The 16,009-nt window shown below is 45.8% G+C and overlaps 1 protein-coding gene across 6 annotated transcripts in view; it reads right to left on the reverse strand.

Moving 5' to 3' along the window:
- The window catches only part of RNF216 (ring finger protein 216), a 167,597-nt gene that overhangs the window by 15,829 nt on the left and 135,759 nt on the right, over positions 1–16,009 (reverse strand). For all 6 annotated transcript variants that reach the window (XM_010344821.3, XM_010344822.3, XM_003934252.4 and 3 more), the window contains exon 15: positions 10,372–10,594. In XM_010344821.3, the coding sequence (XP_010343123.2) occupies positions 10,372–10,594 (223 nt within the window). The remainder of the gene's footprint in view (positions 1–10,371; positions 10,595–16,009) is intronic.

Below are 16,009 nucleotides of genomic sequence, written 5' to 3' on the forward strand. Positions count from 1 at the left end.
AAGATTAGATTTGTTTCCACAAATCAGACACTAACAGTAATTACCAGCCACAGGCTGACAGTTCCCAAAATAGCTGTTTGAGTGCTTGGCACAAAGCTCTTCTTGCTAAAGCCTTTACGGTCCTTTTGAGCCTGTTTTTTCAACATGTCTGTCACCAGGGCTGGCTGTCCACATGCTTGCTGGCTAGCCTCCTGTGACCATGGGGGAAGAATGGGTGGCTTTTCTTCATCATTGCACTTTTCCTCCTCTTATCTAGGTGACTGGGAATTGCCAGTTGACTGCTGTCCCACACCCCCACTCCTTGCCCCCGAGATTCTGGGGGTGGGTTGGGGCTGAGATCCAGGTCATGTGTGGCCACAGCTGTTGTCAATAAACCTGCAATGATTTCATGAAAGGCTTCCAAAGAGCTGAAGATTTAGTTTCAAATTATTCCCAGATCAGCCGCAGATCGCCTGAGCAACGGCTCTTGGCCCCCTACCCCTTGCTGTCCCCACCAACAGGAAGTTGGGGGGAGGGAGCAGCAGGGCTTGGAGCAGCACATGCTGCACAGCTGTGGTCGGGAAGGGCAGGGAGGCAGGACAGCGTGCCCGGGAGGAGCAGAGACTTCATGGGCTCACAGCCCGCTCTGGCTTTTGCAGCCACCTCCTCAGATCAGAGAGGCCCAGCACCCAAATACCACTGTCTGGAGCACCTCCCAACAAAGACCTGGAGGTGGGGGCGGAATGTGGCCATGCTTTGAGTCCCATCAGGGTCAAGTGCTCACCGGGGGCCTGCTGGGATCTGCTGAAGATGACATGTAGCAACAAGCACCAACGCTGCGTGTACTGGACTGTGCTGCTCTCCTTAGGAAAGCCCTCAGTGACAGGGAAACAAAACTCTATCTGGGACACTGTTGGGATGGCGAAACTGCCAGGCCCCCTCCCTACCATTTGCAACTTCGTTCATCCATGGGGAAGGAGTCCAGTGAGGTCCCCACCCCTCTGCAAGGCCTACCTGATTCGCCGGGCTCAGGGACCCTATGGGCACCTATCGACCATGTATTTCTGGCAGGAGCCAGATGTTGGTCAGAAGACCTGAGCTCACATCTTAGTTTTACCAAGCTGGGGATCCTGGACTAGTGACCTAAACATCATCTCCCTCCTCTGCCAAATAGGAAAGCAGCGCCCCCGAGCCTCACACAGTAAAAAGATCACACCTCATAGCCTGCATACCATGCTCACATGGCATTGGCTGTGTGACTCTAAGAGGAAGATGAAGAAACCGAAGTCAGTTTCGATGACAGTTCAATGATCATACCCACCCACTTGCTTCACTCACTTTTTTTTAAACACAGAAACCATGATATTTATGACAGTGATGTGAAATAACAAGCCAAGGCCAGCTGCGGAAGCTGGGTGACAGGACAACCTGGGGCTTACTTTATTCTTTTGTAGAAAGTAAATTTTGAAAGTCAAGGATAAAATTCTGAAGCCAAAAATCAGTTTCAAACCTAAAGTCTAGAATACCTTTCCTTATGGCCAGGTGCGGTGGCTCAAGCCTGTAATCCCAGCACTTTGGGAGGCCGAGGCGGGTGGATCACGAGGTCAAGAGATTGAGACCATCATGGTCAACATGGTGAAACCCCGTCTCTACTAAAAATACAAAAAATTAGCTGGGCATGGTGGCACGTGCCTGTAATCCCAGCTACTCAGGAGGCTGAGGCAGGAGAATTGCCTGAAGCCAGGAGGCGGAGGTTGCGGTGAGCCGAGATCACGCCATTGCACTCCAGCCTGGGTAACAAGAGTGAAACTCCATCTCAAAAAAAAAAAAAAAAAAAAAAAAAAAAGAATACCTTTCCTTACCAGGTTTCTGCCTTTTCCTATTAATCCTCCCTTTCATATCCTTTCTTCCTAATTCCAGCAACATCACGTTCTTTCCCTGGCCACTTAAGCCAGGGTCTCAAAGGTCCCCAAGACTTTCCACATGCCTGACTCACCACGGAGATGCTGTGCTGGCCTGGTGGTACAGGAGCCACTGAGGGGAGAAGGCAGGCTTGGGAACACGCCGAGGACAAATGACCCTGGGTGGAAACCCAGGCTACCATTTACTGGCCACAGTCTTAAGCAAGTTCCTTCATCTGTAAAACTAGGATGATACATCTGCCTTCAAGCACTGCTACAGAATTAAATGTATTAACATCTATAAATGTTAAGCTCAGTTCACTGCTGGTTTGGAAAAATTAGTGTCTCTTAACCAAATGGCTAGGCGATAACTGTAGCAAACTGTAAACTGGCTGTAAAAGCCCTAGGGTTTTATTTGAACTGGACAGGTTTCAAACTCTTACAGTCAAAATACAAAGATATTGTAGAAAACAATTTTCTGTAGTTTCTCACAGCCAAAACCCAAGACAAACACGGACTTTGTTTTGTATACAGAACATGCTGTTTTGGGTTTTGCCATACTCTAGAATCCAGACTGCCAGGTGCCTGTTCCTCTCAACTGGCTAACCCCCTCAGCTACCATTCTTGTGGCCAAGCAAGGACCAGTCAGTATATTCACATTCAGTGAAGTCCCAGGATCACTCTTCCCCTGCTGCAAAGTAATGTCTGTTCATTTATGTGTTGAGAGCTAGCTTTGCACTCTGCTCCCTAATCCAGAAAACTGGTTTGCTGTGACTGTTTGCTTCCGTTTTTTTTTTGCTTCCTAAAGACATCTTCTTTATAAGACTCTTAGTCGAATGCTTTTGGCTTATTTTTGATAACTAACAGAGAAAGTTGCTATTCACCACTTGAGCTCTTAATGTGGAGTGTTAGTTCAGGTTCCCAAACAATCCCTAGTCATTAAGAATGAAAACTCAACTTCCCTTCAAAACCATGACGGGACAACTCCCTCGCTGACAAGTAAGAGATTCTTCCTGGCCCCGCTGGTTAATTAAGCCAGAGAAAAGGCTCCTGTGACAGTGCATGCTTTGTTTCACTGAACTTCTGAATGGCTTTGTGTTCTCAGAAGCCCCAACAGATGCTGGGTTGGAATTCAATCGGTCTCCTGGTGAGAATCAAGGAAACGGGGATGATCCCTGTTTTGATGGGAATGGGACAAATGGAACAGAATCTTTGGCTGTGGCTACCAGAGGAAATTGGAGGGATCTGTATTTGCCTGATCTTCCTTTCAAAGTTTATTTTGAGCAAATCTAGGACCCTTCTCAGGTTAGATGATGATGATCCAATAAGAAAATAAGGCAGTGCACACTATGGCACCCAAACAAGGAAAACAGCACATGAGAAACCCCCACCATCAATCCCATGCATAGGGAGCTAAGGGAGAAGGCAGCAGAAGACACAGAACAAGGAAGAGAAGAAAGAAAAACAGCTCTGAGAATAGGCCAGACTGTTAACACCCGCCTTCACGCTAACTCCCACTCTGCCCTTTGTCTCTAGAGATGAAATACTGCCTATGGAGCTCTTCAGAGCTCCAGCTGAAAAAAAAAGAATCTTCTATTTTTTGAGGATTCATGAAGTTCCTAGAGATGGCTGCCTCCCACTGTGCTAGCTGCTGGGGGGCTGAGAAGGTGAGTCAGTAGAGGGGCTAAGCCTGGGAATGTCTGTCACAAAGGGGCACGACCTGCCTGGTGAGCCCTTCCCATTGTGGACCACACCTCCTGATCACCCACCAAAATAATAACTCGGGCTTGGCTTTCTATGTACAAAAAGCCTCCCTTTTTCCACACATCTCCTTAGTGACAGGAGGGCAGGCTGGCTAAGGATTTCACTGGGTCACAAGCTTTGTAATCTGACTGATTTTTAAGGTCCCTTATCCCAGCTTCTCACCCAGTGAGGAGCTTGTCCTATGACAGAACATTCCTGAAATGGAGAACACCTGGTTTCCACAGAGGACTCACATCTTTTCAAAACTATGAGTAGCTCTCAGGATTACACATTTCTTTTCTTTTTTCTGAGACAAGGTCTCATCACTCTGTAACCCAGGCTGGAGTGTAGTGGTGCAATCAGGGCTCACTGCATCCCCAACCTCCCGGACTCAAGCAATTCTCCCACTTCAGACCTGGGAGTAACTGGGACCACATGTATGCACCACCACCCCTGGATAACTTTTGCATTTTTTGTAGAGATGGAGTTTTGCCATGTTTCCCAGGCTGGTCTTGAACTCCTGCGCTCAAGAGATCTGCCTGCCTCGGGCTCCTAAAATGCTGGGATTACAGGTATGAGCCACTGTGCCCAGCCCAATTACGAATTTCTTTTTCTTTCTCTGAGATCAAGTCTCACTCTGTTGCCCGGCTGCAGTCCAGTGGTGCAATCGTGGCTTAAAGCAATCTCTGGCTCCCAGGTTGAAACAGTTCTTGTGCCTCAGCCTCCTGAGGAGCTGGGAGGCCCTCCCAGCAGCAACCTGCAGCGGCTGAGCAGCAGCCACTTGGCTGGGCCCCATACCCTCTCCTGTGCCACAGTCCCCATCATGCCTTCCTGCCTCCTAGACTGAGTGTGCTCCATCCAGACATCATGTTTGCTACCACCTGCCTCTGTGGCAACTTGGGTCTGTGACCCAAGCAATCCATGCTGTTTGTTTTCAATGTGAAAATCTTCCTATGTTCCTTTTCATCCATGTTTTAAAGTATAGATATATGTATATATATAGAATTACTTTTTGTACTATTCTAATGTACGCATATATAAAATTTGACATATCTCCTATTTTTTGGGACATTTAAATGGGGTTTCTAAATTTATACTACTTTAAATAACTCAGTGAACAGTGCTGCAGATAGAACTTTGTGAACTTGTCCAACTGTCTCCTGAGGATAACCTTTTCTAATTAAGTAGAACTCCCAGATCAAAGATACACACTAAATCTGATTTGTACACTGTAACTGCCCACTATGCCCAATTATAGTGTGGGAGATACCAGCGAATCTGAAAATTACCTACCACCTGCTAGGTGCTATTTTCATTTCTATCTGTTTATTAGGGGTGGCTGTTAGCCAGCTCTACCAGATTGTGGCCAGGCAGAAAAGCAAGCAGCATTTTTTTTTTCTTTTTAGACAGAGTCTTGCTCTGTCACCCAGGCTGCAGTGCAGTGGCATCACTGCAGCATCGACCTCCCAGGCTCAAATGATCCTCCTGCCTCAGCCTCCCGAGTAGCCATGACTATGGTTGAGCACCACCACATCTGGCTAATTTTTGATATTTTGTAAAGATGGAGGTCTCACTATGTTGCTCAGGCTGTTCCTAAACTCCTGGACCCAAGTGATGCTCCTGCCTTGGCCTCCCAAAGCACTGGGACTACAGAGATGAGCCACTGTACCTGTCCAGCAAGCAGCTTTCCTCCCTACTTATACTTCCTTTTTTAAAAACTTCCTCTGTCCAAATTTTAGTTGAGGTGAATAGAACATAGGGAGACTCTTGAGAATAATACCTTCCTCCACAGACATTCTAGCTGGGCCTGTGATGGCTACTCCTTCCTGTCTCGCTTGCAGTTGAGGAGGCAGGTCATTAAGTTCTGGCTGACGGGACTGAAGCAGAAGTGACCTTTGGCAGCTTCTGGAAGCCTAACATTCCTTAAGAGATAGGTAGGCAGGCTATTTAGCCCCACTCCAGCTCCTCTGCTGCTTGGGAATGTGGATTTATCAGCCAGAGCTCCACTGCAGACAATGACTGCATGTGATCCTTGGCTATGCACTAGGGGTGGCAGAGCAGAATGCTGAAACTGGATCCCAGATAAGAGCTGCTAGCCCATTCCTGAGCTGTTTGCCTCTGTACTTAAGAGATGGAGGAGAAATACACTTCTGTTTTTTTTATTTTTCTGAGATGGAGTCTTGCTCTCTTACTCAGGTTGGAGTGCAGTGGTGTAATCTTGGCTCACTGCAACCTCCACCTCCCAGGTTCAAGCGATTCTTCTGCCTCAGCCTCGAGAGCCTCCTGAGTGGGTGGGAATACAGGCACCTGGCACCATGCCCAGCTAATTTGTTGTATTTTCAGCAGAGAGATTTCGCCGTGTTGACCAGGCTGGTCTTGAACTCCTGGCCTCAAGTTATCTGCCCTCCTTGACCTCCCAAAGTGCTGGGATTACAGGCCTGAGCCACCATGTGTGGCCTCACTGTTTGTTTTTTTTTTTTGGAGACGGAGTTTTACTCGTTACCCAGGCTGGAGGGCAATGGCGCGATCTCGGCTCATCGCAACATCCGCCTCCTGGGTTCAGGCAATTCTCCTGCCTCAGCCTCCTGAGTAGCTGGGATTACAGGCACGTGCCACCATGCCCAGCTAATGTTTTGTATTTTTAGTAGAGACGGGGTTTCACCATGTTGACCAGGATGGTCTCGATCTCTTGACCTCGTGATCCACCCACCTCGGCCTCCCAAAGTGCTGGGATTACAGGCTTGAGCCACCGCGCCCGGCTTTTTTTTTTTTTTTTTAATTGAGACAGAGTCTTGAACTGTTGCATAGGTTAGAGTACAGCACCACGATCTCAGTTCATTGCAACCTTTGCCTCCCAGGTTCAAGCAATTCTCCTGCCTCAGCCTCCCAAGTAGCTGGGATTACAGGTTTGTACTACCATGCCTGGCTAGTTTTTGTACTTTTAGTAGAGACAGAGTTTCACCATATTGGTCAGGCTGGTCTCGAACTCCTGACCTCAGGGTGATCCACCCATGTTGGCCTCCCAAAATGCTGGGATTATAGGCTTGAGACACGGTGCCCAGCCTTTTCTTTTTTTTTTTCTATTACTGTGTTACTCTACACGGTTTTGATTAGTGTATTAATGGCTTTATGGTAAGAAGTAGTTTCATTTTCAAAATAAGTCAGTTTTAAAAAATCCTACTGAATTTAAGAGGTGAATTGCATTAACTTCCAGGTGACTTTGGACAGAGGTGATCTCTCTGTAATGCTGACTGTTCCCTTAGAGCAGATGTCCCCAAACTGCAGCCCCCTGAGGCCATTTATCCGGCCCCCCGCTGCACTTCAGGAAGGGGTACCTCTTTCATTGGTGGTCAGTGAGAGGAGGAGCACAGTATGTGGTGGCCCTCCAATGGTCTGAGGGACAGTGAACTGGCCCCCTGTGTAAAAAGTTTGGGGACGCCTGCCTTAGAGGATAGGCATATGTCTCCACTACCCAGGCCTCCTTCATTCTTTCCAATGAAAGCGGATAAATGCCACCTGTCACCAGGCCTGCCTCCTAGTGGTCTTGGTGCACTTGCTCCAAGTCAGCAGGGAGCTCACTGTCACATGCAATCACCTTTCTGCAGAGACGTCTTCTCGCATTATGACATCATTATTCTGGCCAGATGTGCTGACACACGCCTGTAATCCCAGCACTTTGGGGGGCCGAGGGGGTGGATCACCTGAGGTCAGGAGTTTGAGACCAGCCTGGCCAACATGGTGAAACCCTTTCTCTACTAAAAATACTAAATGTGGCCGGGCGCGGTGGCTCAAGCCTGTAATCCCAGCACTTTGGGAGGCTGAGGAGGGTGGATCACGAGGTCAAGAGATCGAGACCATCCTGGTCAACATGGTGAAACCCCGTCTCTACTAAAAATACAAAAAATTAGCTGGGCATGGTGGCACGTGCCTGTAATCCCAGCTACTCAGGAGGCTGAGGCAGGAGAATTGCCTGAACCCAGCAGGCGGAGGTTGCAGTGAGCCGAGATTGCGCCATTGCACTCCACCCTGGGTAACAAGAGCGAAACTCCGTCACACACACACACACAAAAAACTAAATGTATCCAGGTGTGGTGGCAGGCGCCTGTAATCCCAGCTACTTGGGAGGTTAAGGCAGGAGAATTGGGACTCATTTGAACCCAGGAGGCGGACGTTGCAGTGAGCTGAGATCATGCCACTGGACTCCAGCCTGGGTGACAAATAGAGACTCCATCTCAAAAAGGACATCGTTATTCTTACAGATCAGCTCAGAACTGACTGTGCTTGTTTTTAGTTTAAAATAATTTTAAGAAGAATTGATCCTTATTTTATGAGACAGAGCCTTGCTTTGTCGCCCCGGCTGCAGTACAGTCATGTGTCTCGGCTCACTGCAACCTCTGCTTCGCAGGCTCAAGTGGTTCTCCTGCCTCAGCCTGAATAGCAGGGATTAGGGGCATACGCCAACATGTCTGGTTAATTTTTGCACTTTTACTAGAGAAGGGGTTTCACCATGTTGGCCAGGCTGGTTTTGAACTCCTGACCTTAGGTGGTCCACCCACCTCAGCCTTCCAAAGTGCTGGGATTATAGATGTGAGCCATCATGCCCAGCCACATACTTATTTTATATTTAGCCATCTTTCTATTGCTTCTAATAGCTTTTTAACAAAATTATTTTGTCTTTTTTCTAGGTTTAAAGTGTTAAGTTTGCCTTTCTTTTCTTTCCTTTTTTTTTTGAGACAGTGTCTTGCTCTGTTGCCCAGGCTGGAGTGCAGTAATACAATCTGAGCTCACTGAAACCTCTGCCTCCCAGGTTCAAGCAATTTTCCTGTCTCAGTCTCCCTAGTAGCTGGAATTATAGGCCCATGCCACTACGCCTGGCTAATTTTTGTATTTTTAGTACAGACAAGGTTTTGTCATGTTGGCCAGGCTCGTCTGGAACTCCTGACATCAGGTGATCTGCCTGCCTCTGCTTCCCAAAGTGTTGGGATTACAGGCATGAGCCACCACGCTTGACTTTTTTTTTCTTCTGAGACAGAGTCTTGTTCTGTCACCCAGGTTGCAGTGCATAGGCACGATCTTGGCTCACTGCAACCTCTGCCTCCCTGGTTCAAGTGATTCTCGTACCTCAGCCTCCCAAGTAGCAAGGATTACAGGCATGTGCCACCATGCCTGGCTAATTTCTGTACTTTTAGTAGAGATGTGGTTTTGCCAGGTTGGCTCGGCTAGTCTTGAACTCCTGACATCAGGTAATCCACCCACCTTGGCCTCCCAAAGTGTTGAGATTACAGGCATGAGCCACCATGCCCAGCCAGTTTGCCTTTCTTTACATATAAAATACTTACAAAGTATTTAGAACAGTGTCTGACACATGGTAGGTGCCCAATAAACAATAGCTATGACTGTCTCCAGTATCTACTATATCTTTTATTTTATTCTCTTAGCTAAGTACACTGACTAGCAGTTTCAGAACAAAGTAGTGCTGATTGATAGTGTTATACTTGACTTTATTTACTACTAAATGCATGCTAACAACTGTCTTGATATTCGGGGTCTAAAATAGCCTTTGTAATACTGTGTTTTTTTTTTTTTTTTTAGACGGAGTTTCGCTCTTGTTACCCAGGCTGGAGTGCAATGGCACGATCTCGGCTCACTGCAACCTCCGCCTCCTGGGTTCAGGCAATTCTCCTGCCTCAGCCTCCTGAGTAGCTGGGATTACAGGCACGCGCCACCATGCCCAGCTAATGTTTTGTATTTTTTAGTAGAGACGGGGTTTCACCATGTTGACCAGGATGGTCTCGATCTCCTGACCTCGTGATCCACCCGCCTCGGCCTCCCAAAGTGCTGGGATTACAGGCTTGAGCCACCGCGTCCGGCCAATACTGTATTTTTAAAGCTTAAATTAAGAACAAGTATTTGATTTGATTTTTTTTTTTTTTTTTTTTTGAGACGGAGTTTCGCTCTTGTTACCCAGGCTGGAGAGAAATGGCGCAATCTCGGCTCACCGCAACCTCTGCCTCCTGGGTTCGGGCAATTCTCCTGCCTCAGCCTCCCGAGTAGCTGGGATTACAGGCACACGCCACCATGCCCAGCTAATTTTTTTTATTTTTAGTAGAGACGGGGTTTTACCATGTTGACCAGGACGGTCTCGATCTCTTGACCTCGTGATCCACCTGCCTCAGCCTCCCAAAGTGCTGGGATTACAGGCTTGAGCCATCGTGCCCGGCCTTGATTTGATTTCTTAAATGTCTTTAAACCATCTACAGATACGATACCATGATTCATGTTAATAGAGTTGTTAATATTAAACTATCATTGCATTTCTGGAACGAACTCGCTTGGTCATGCTTTCTATTTGCTAATATTTTACTTAGCTAATTTAAATCTATATTGTAAGTGACTCAGTTTTCTTTGTTAGGGCTATCTCTGTCAGGCTTTGGGATCATCATTATGCTGGCTTTGAACAGATAAATTTGTAAGTTTCCTTACTTTGGGATATTTCAGAGGGCATAGAAAAATTTTATTTCCTGAAGAATTAGAAGAAATTTGCCTATAAAACTGCTAGGGCACGCTGCTTTGAGCGCATGAGAAGTAGCTGGTAATTCCTTTCTTAAATTGTTTCTTTGGTTATCAGTCTGTGTAATTTCCTATATTCTTCTAAGTCAAATTTTGTTATGTATATACAAATATTTGTCATAAAAATGTATTTCTGTTTTTCCCTTATAAAGCAATAGGCAGCCATGTCTTTACTTACAGTGGGGTCAGTCCAGAGAGAGCATCTTGAACACTCCTGGCAAGGGGCTCCTGGGGAGCGGGGATGCTGGCAGAAATGGTCATATCCATTGATAGAAACTCGACAGAGGTAGCACATCTGGGCACCACAGCGGCAAGACATGCGGTTGCAGCCTTCAGATTTGATGAGGCCAGTCCCACACTTGTGGCATTTTCTAATGCGGGCAGCAGTCATTTTTTCTTCACTGAAATAAGAAAATGTGACAGACAAAACATAAAGCACCCTGACATAGTGCCTAATACCTGGCATTTAGAAAAGGACTGCTATATTTGTTATAGAAATCCATAGGTTTAAAATGGAGAGAAAAGGCTAGACACAGTAGTGCATGACTGTAATCCCAGAATTTTGAGAGGCTAAAGCAGGAAGATCACTTGAGCTCAGGAGTTTGAGACTCGTATGAGCAACATAGTGAAACCCCGTCTCTATTTAAAAAAAAAAAAAATATATATATATATATATATATATTTGTATATATGTATATGTGTATATATATGTGTATATATATACGTATATATACATATATGTATATACATATATATACATATATGTATATACATATATATATATATATATATATATATATATATAGAATGGAGAGAAAAAAACTCAAGGTCTTCCTAAATTACATGTGATACATACACATATACAAACTTTGAGATAAGGTCTTGCTATGTCACCCAGTCTGGAGTATAGTAGTGAGTTTGTGACCTCAAACTCTTGGGCTCAAGAATCTCCCACCTTAGTCTCCTGAACAGATGGGATTACAGGTATGTACCACCATGCCCGATTAATTAAAAAAAAAAAAATAGCTGGGCGCGGTGGCTCAAGCCTGTAATCCCAGCACTTTGGGAGGCCGAGGCGGGTGGATCACGAGGTCGAGAGATCGAGACCATCCTGGTCAACATGGTGAAACCCCGTCTCTACTAAAAGTGCAAAAAATTAGCTGGGCATGGTGGCACGTGCCTGTAATCCCAGCTACTCAGGAGGCTGAGGCAGGAGAATTGCCTGAGCCCAGGAGGCGGAGGTTGCGGTGAGCCGAGATCGCGCCATTGCACTCCAGCCTGGGTAACAAGGGCGAAACTCCGTCTCAAAAAAAAAAAAAAAAAAAAAATTTTTTTTTTTTTTAAAGACATGGAGTCTTGCTATATTGCCCAGGCTGGTCTTGAAATGCTGGGTGAAAGCAATTCTCCTGCCTTGACCTCCCAAGGTGCTGAGACTACAGGCGTGAGCCACCGTGCTGGCCCTTATGTATCTGTTAATGCATATATAAAGCTGGGAAACTGAGAGCCGGTAAGAATAAACCTGTTACATACCTGATTTTTGAATACCTGATTTTTGAAGGTGGGATAGACATGGGTGGGAACAGTCTATGTCTTCTTCGCTAGCAGAAGCCACTTCCCGTGTCAGAATCCCACACTCCCTGTGTCCAGGACATGGGCATACACATGACTCAGCCCTGGCTCACAGGAAGCTTATAGGGAGACTACCACTTTTCAGAGCTATCTGAGCTGAGTGAGAGGGAGGGCAGGTGACTAGTGCATAAACGACAGAACTTCTGTAGTGTTCTGCTCACAACTATGAAGTAACAATTACCACCTCGGGCTGTGATTGTTTATGTGTCTGCCTTCTACTGCTGAGTGCTCTGAAGGCAAACAGCAGGAGCTGTGCTGCTGTACCCACCTGGCATGAGCAAGTATGGTCTTGAGAGGAACAACTCCAGAGGTATGCTCCTGAGACCAGGGTAGAGCACAAAGGACCCCAAAGCTGGACTGGTGGAAACTAGGGCTCTCCCCATGGCTCTAAGCAACTGCTCATTCCTGCGAGTAGGCACTCAAGAGTAGGGAACTGGAAGAACTACACCGGCCTAAAGCCAGTAACACTCAGAGTGAGTTCTGATCTGTAGACTCTTCTAAGGCTGGGAACATGCAGCCTTCTTCCCACTGCTCCCAGTTCTCCTGCTAAGTAAGAGTACCCAGGTGAGTGTGGGGCAGGTGAGTGTCTTTCATGACTGATATTTAGAACACTGTGGTAGTATGTTCCTTAGAAGCCAGATCACATGCTTAAAAACAGAAAAATGCATTAAAAACTATCTGCTATTTAGTTAGGTCTAATCTGTGAGTAGGCTAAAATGAAGGCAGGTCTACCTGCTAAATTCTCTTGAAAAGAACTTAAACCCAATTCAAGTCACAAAACAGAGTTCTAAGTTTTATTGAATAGAAAACACTGGCTGGCTGGGTACTGTGGCTCATGCCTGTGAATCACTTGAGGTGTGGAATTTGAGACCAGCCTGACCAACATGGCAAAACTCTGTCTCTATTAAAAATACAAAAATTAGCTGGGTGTGGTGGTGTACACTTGTAATCCCAGCTACTTGAGAGGTTGAGGCAGGAGAATCACTTAAACTCAGGACATTTAAGCCGCAGCTGCAGTGAGCCGAGACTATGTCACTGCACTCTAGCCTGTGTAACAAAGTGAGACTCCATCTCAAAAAACATCGTCAAGGAGAGGAAATTTAGATAAAATGAATTTAGTACTGTTACCTAAACATGTCACCTTAGTAGTACATGTGTTCCTGATTTTACTCAGGAACTATGAAGACACTACTCAATGTTCTACGACTCAAGGTTTTATATATATCTATATCTATATCTTCTTTTTGAGAGAGTCTCACTCTGTTGCTCAGCCAGGAGTGCAGAGGCTCCATCTCAGCTCACTGCAACCTTAACCTCCGTAGTTCAAGAGATTTTACTGCCAGTATCCCGAGTAGCTGGCATTACAGGCATGTGCCACCACACCCAGCTAATTTTTGTATTTTTAGTAGAAACAGGGTTTCACCATGTTGGCCAGACCGGTCTTTAACTCCTGACTTTGTGATCCACCTGCCTTGGCCTCCCAAAGTGCTGGGATTACAGGCATGAGCTCCTGTACTGTACTAGGTTTTTTTTTTTTTTTTTTTTGGAGACTCACTGCAACCTCTATCTCCTGGAGGTTCAAGCGATTCTCATGCTTCATCCTCCCAAGTAGCTGGGACCACAGGCACGTGCCAACGCACCACCACGCCTGGCTAATTTTTGTATTTTTAGTAGCAATGAAGTTTCATGTTGACCAGACTGGTCTTGAACTCCTGATCTCAAGTGATCTGCCTGCCTCAGCCTCCCAAAGTGTTGGGATTACAAGTGTGAGCAACTGCGCCTGGCCAGACTCAAGGTTCTGATGAAAAACTTTTCAACTGGAAAAGCTATGTGCCCAAACACAACTGCAATCTTTTATGGCACAAAATCTGTAAGAGCACCCATGAGACTGAGGTGTGGCTTTATTCTGTGGCACTCTAGTTGCCTCGGGTTGGCTGACTTTCCTTGGGAAGCTGCTCAGGCTGCAGCGTGAGAGAGAAGAGGCTGTAAAGAATAAAGGATACCGTCTTTTCGCGAAGGCTTGTAAAGAGGGTTTATTTGCTTGCTCATCCAATTTGTCTGGCACTGACATGAAATAATGCGTATGGAGGGAAAAGAAAAGCCTCTCCTAAAATGGACAGAGGAATACATAAAACATGCCTGCAACTCAACACTGCTAAAATGTTCATACAGCTATTCAATATTGCACAAATGTCTATTCAAGTTCTTTGCTTCTGCATTTGTAAGAACAGTACTGGATAGGGCCAGAATAAAGTGCTATTATGGGATGTGGTAACTACCTACCCAGTAATATAAAAGTGAAAAATGGAACTGGGGAAACATCATGGTTGATTCCTTCAGAGGAAAGGTGGTTTGGCAACTAGATTCTCAGCCAGGAAGGAAACACAGCCCTGCAGGATGTGCTCCTGGGGCAGGACAGGAAAAGAAGCGTGAGCTCTGACTGTGGCTGTTGACCTTGCGCTCACACAGGAAGGCTCAGGGCCTCCTCTACATAGCCGGCGACAGCCCGTACTCCTGTAGTTATCTGTGCTCACCACCAGCCAGCATATGGTAACTCCTCTCTGGGAGCCGTATTCAGATGGTGGCACATGCCATGCTCTTCAGATCTCAGCCCCTCCCTTTTGTGTGAGGATGCATGTGTTTATGCATGCTTTCATTGTGGTAAAGTGCACATAAAATTGACCTTTTAAACTATTCTAATGTATCCAATTCAGAGATATACTGAGTATTCAAAATGTCATACCATCAACATACTCTCTAGTTCCAGGTGACTTTCATAACCCCAAAAGGAAACCCTGTACACCCACGAAGCAGGTATTTCACCTTCTTACCCACTCCTGCAGCCCACAACCTGCTTTTCAGCTCTACAGATTGCCATTCTGTAGCTGGGCAAATACCCATATGCCTCTGGATATTTCATAGGAATGGAAATAATACATCTGCCTTTTGTGCCTGACTTCTTTCACTTAGCATGTTGCTTTCCAGGTTCACCTGTGTTGTAGCATGTATCAGGTTACTTCATTTATTTTCATGGTTGGATAATATTCCAATTATACGAATGTATCACATTTGTTTAACTATTAATCACTTGACGGACGTTTGAGTTATTTTCACTTTTTGGTTACTGTGAATTGTGCTAAAATGAACATGCCTGCACAAGTTTTGTATGGATACCTGTTTTCACTTATGTTGGGTGTGTACCTGAGAGTGCAACTGCTGGGTCATATGGTAATTCTATGTTTAACTTATTAGGGAAAGCCAAACTGTTAATGATGGTGGCTGCACTATTTTATATTCCCACCTCAGTGTATGTTAGTGTCATTTTTTCTATATCCCAGTTAACACCTGTTATTTCCATTGTTTTGATTATAGCCATCCTAATAGGTGAGAAGTGGTATCTTACTGTAGTTTTGATTTGCATTTCCCTAATGATTAATGATGCTCAGCATGCTTTCATGTGCTTGTTGGTCATTTTTTTTTTTTTTGAGACGGATTTTCGCTCTTTTTACCCAGGCTGGAGTGCAATGGCATGATCTCGGCTCACTGCAACCTCCGCCTCCTGGGTTCAGGCAATTCTCCTGCCTCAGCCTCCTGAGTAGCTGGGATTACAGGCATGCGCCACCATGCCCAGCTAATTTTTTATATTTTTAGTAGAGATGGGGTTTCACTATGTTGACCAGGATGGTCTCGATCTCCTGACCTTGTGATCCACCTGCCTCGGCCTCCCAAAGTGCTGGGATTACAGGTTTGAGCCACCACGCCCGGCCCGCTTGCTGGTCATTTGTACATCTTTTTGGAGAAGTATCAATTCACAATGTTTGCCCTTTAAAAAAAAAAAAATTGTCTCACTATGTTGTTCAGCTCACTGCAACCTCTGCCTCCTGGGCTCAAGTAAATTCCCATCTCAGCCTTCTGAGTAGCTGGGAATACAGGCTCAAGCCATCATGCCCAGCTAATTTTTAAATTTTTTGCAGAGACTGGGTTTCATCATGTTGTCTAGGCTGATCTTAAATTCCTGGGCTTGAGTTATCTGTTTGACCTTGGCCTCTCGTAAGTGTTGGGATTACATGTGTGAGGCATTGTGCCTGGCTCTTTGCCTCTCTTTTCTTTCCTTTTTTTTTTTTTAAAGACAGAGTCTCGGGCCGGGCGGGGTGGCTCAAGCCTGTAATCCCAGCACTTTAGGAGGC

The sequence above is a fragment of the Saimiri boliviensis genome, chromosome 20, assembly GCF_048565385.1.
Source record: "Saimiri boliviensis isolate mSaiBol1 chromosome 20, mSaiBol1.pri, whole genome shotgun sequence".
Lineage (NCBI taxonomy): Eukaryota > Metazoa > Chordata > Mammalia > Primates > Cebidae > Saimiri > Saimiri boliviensis.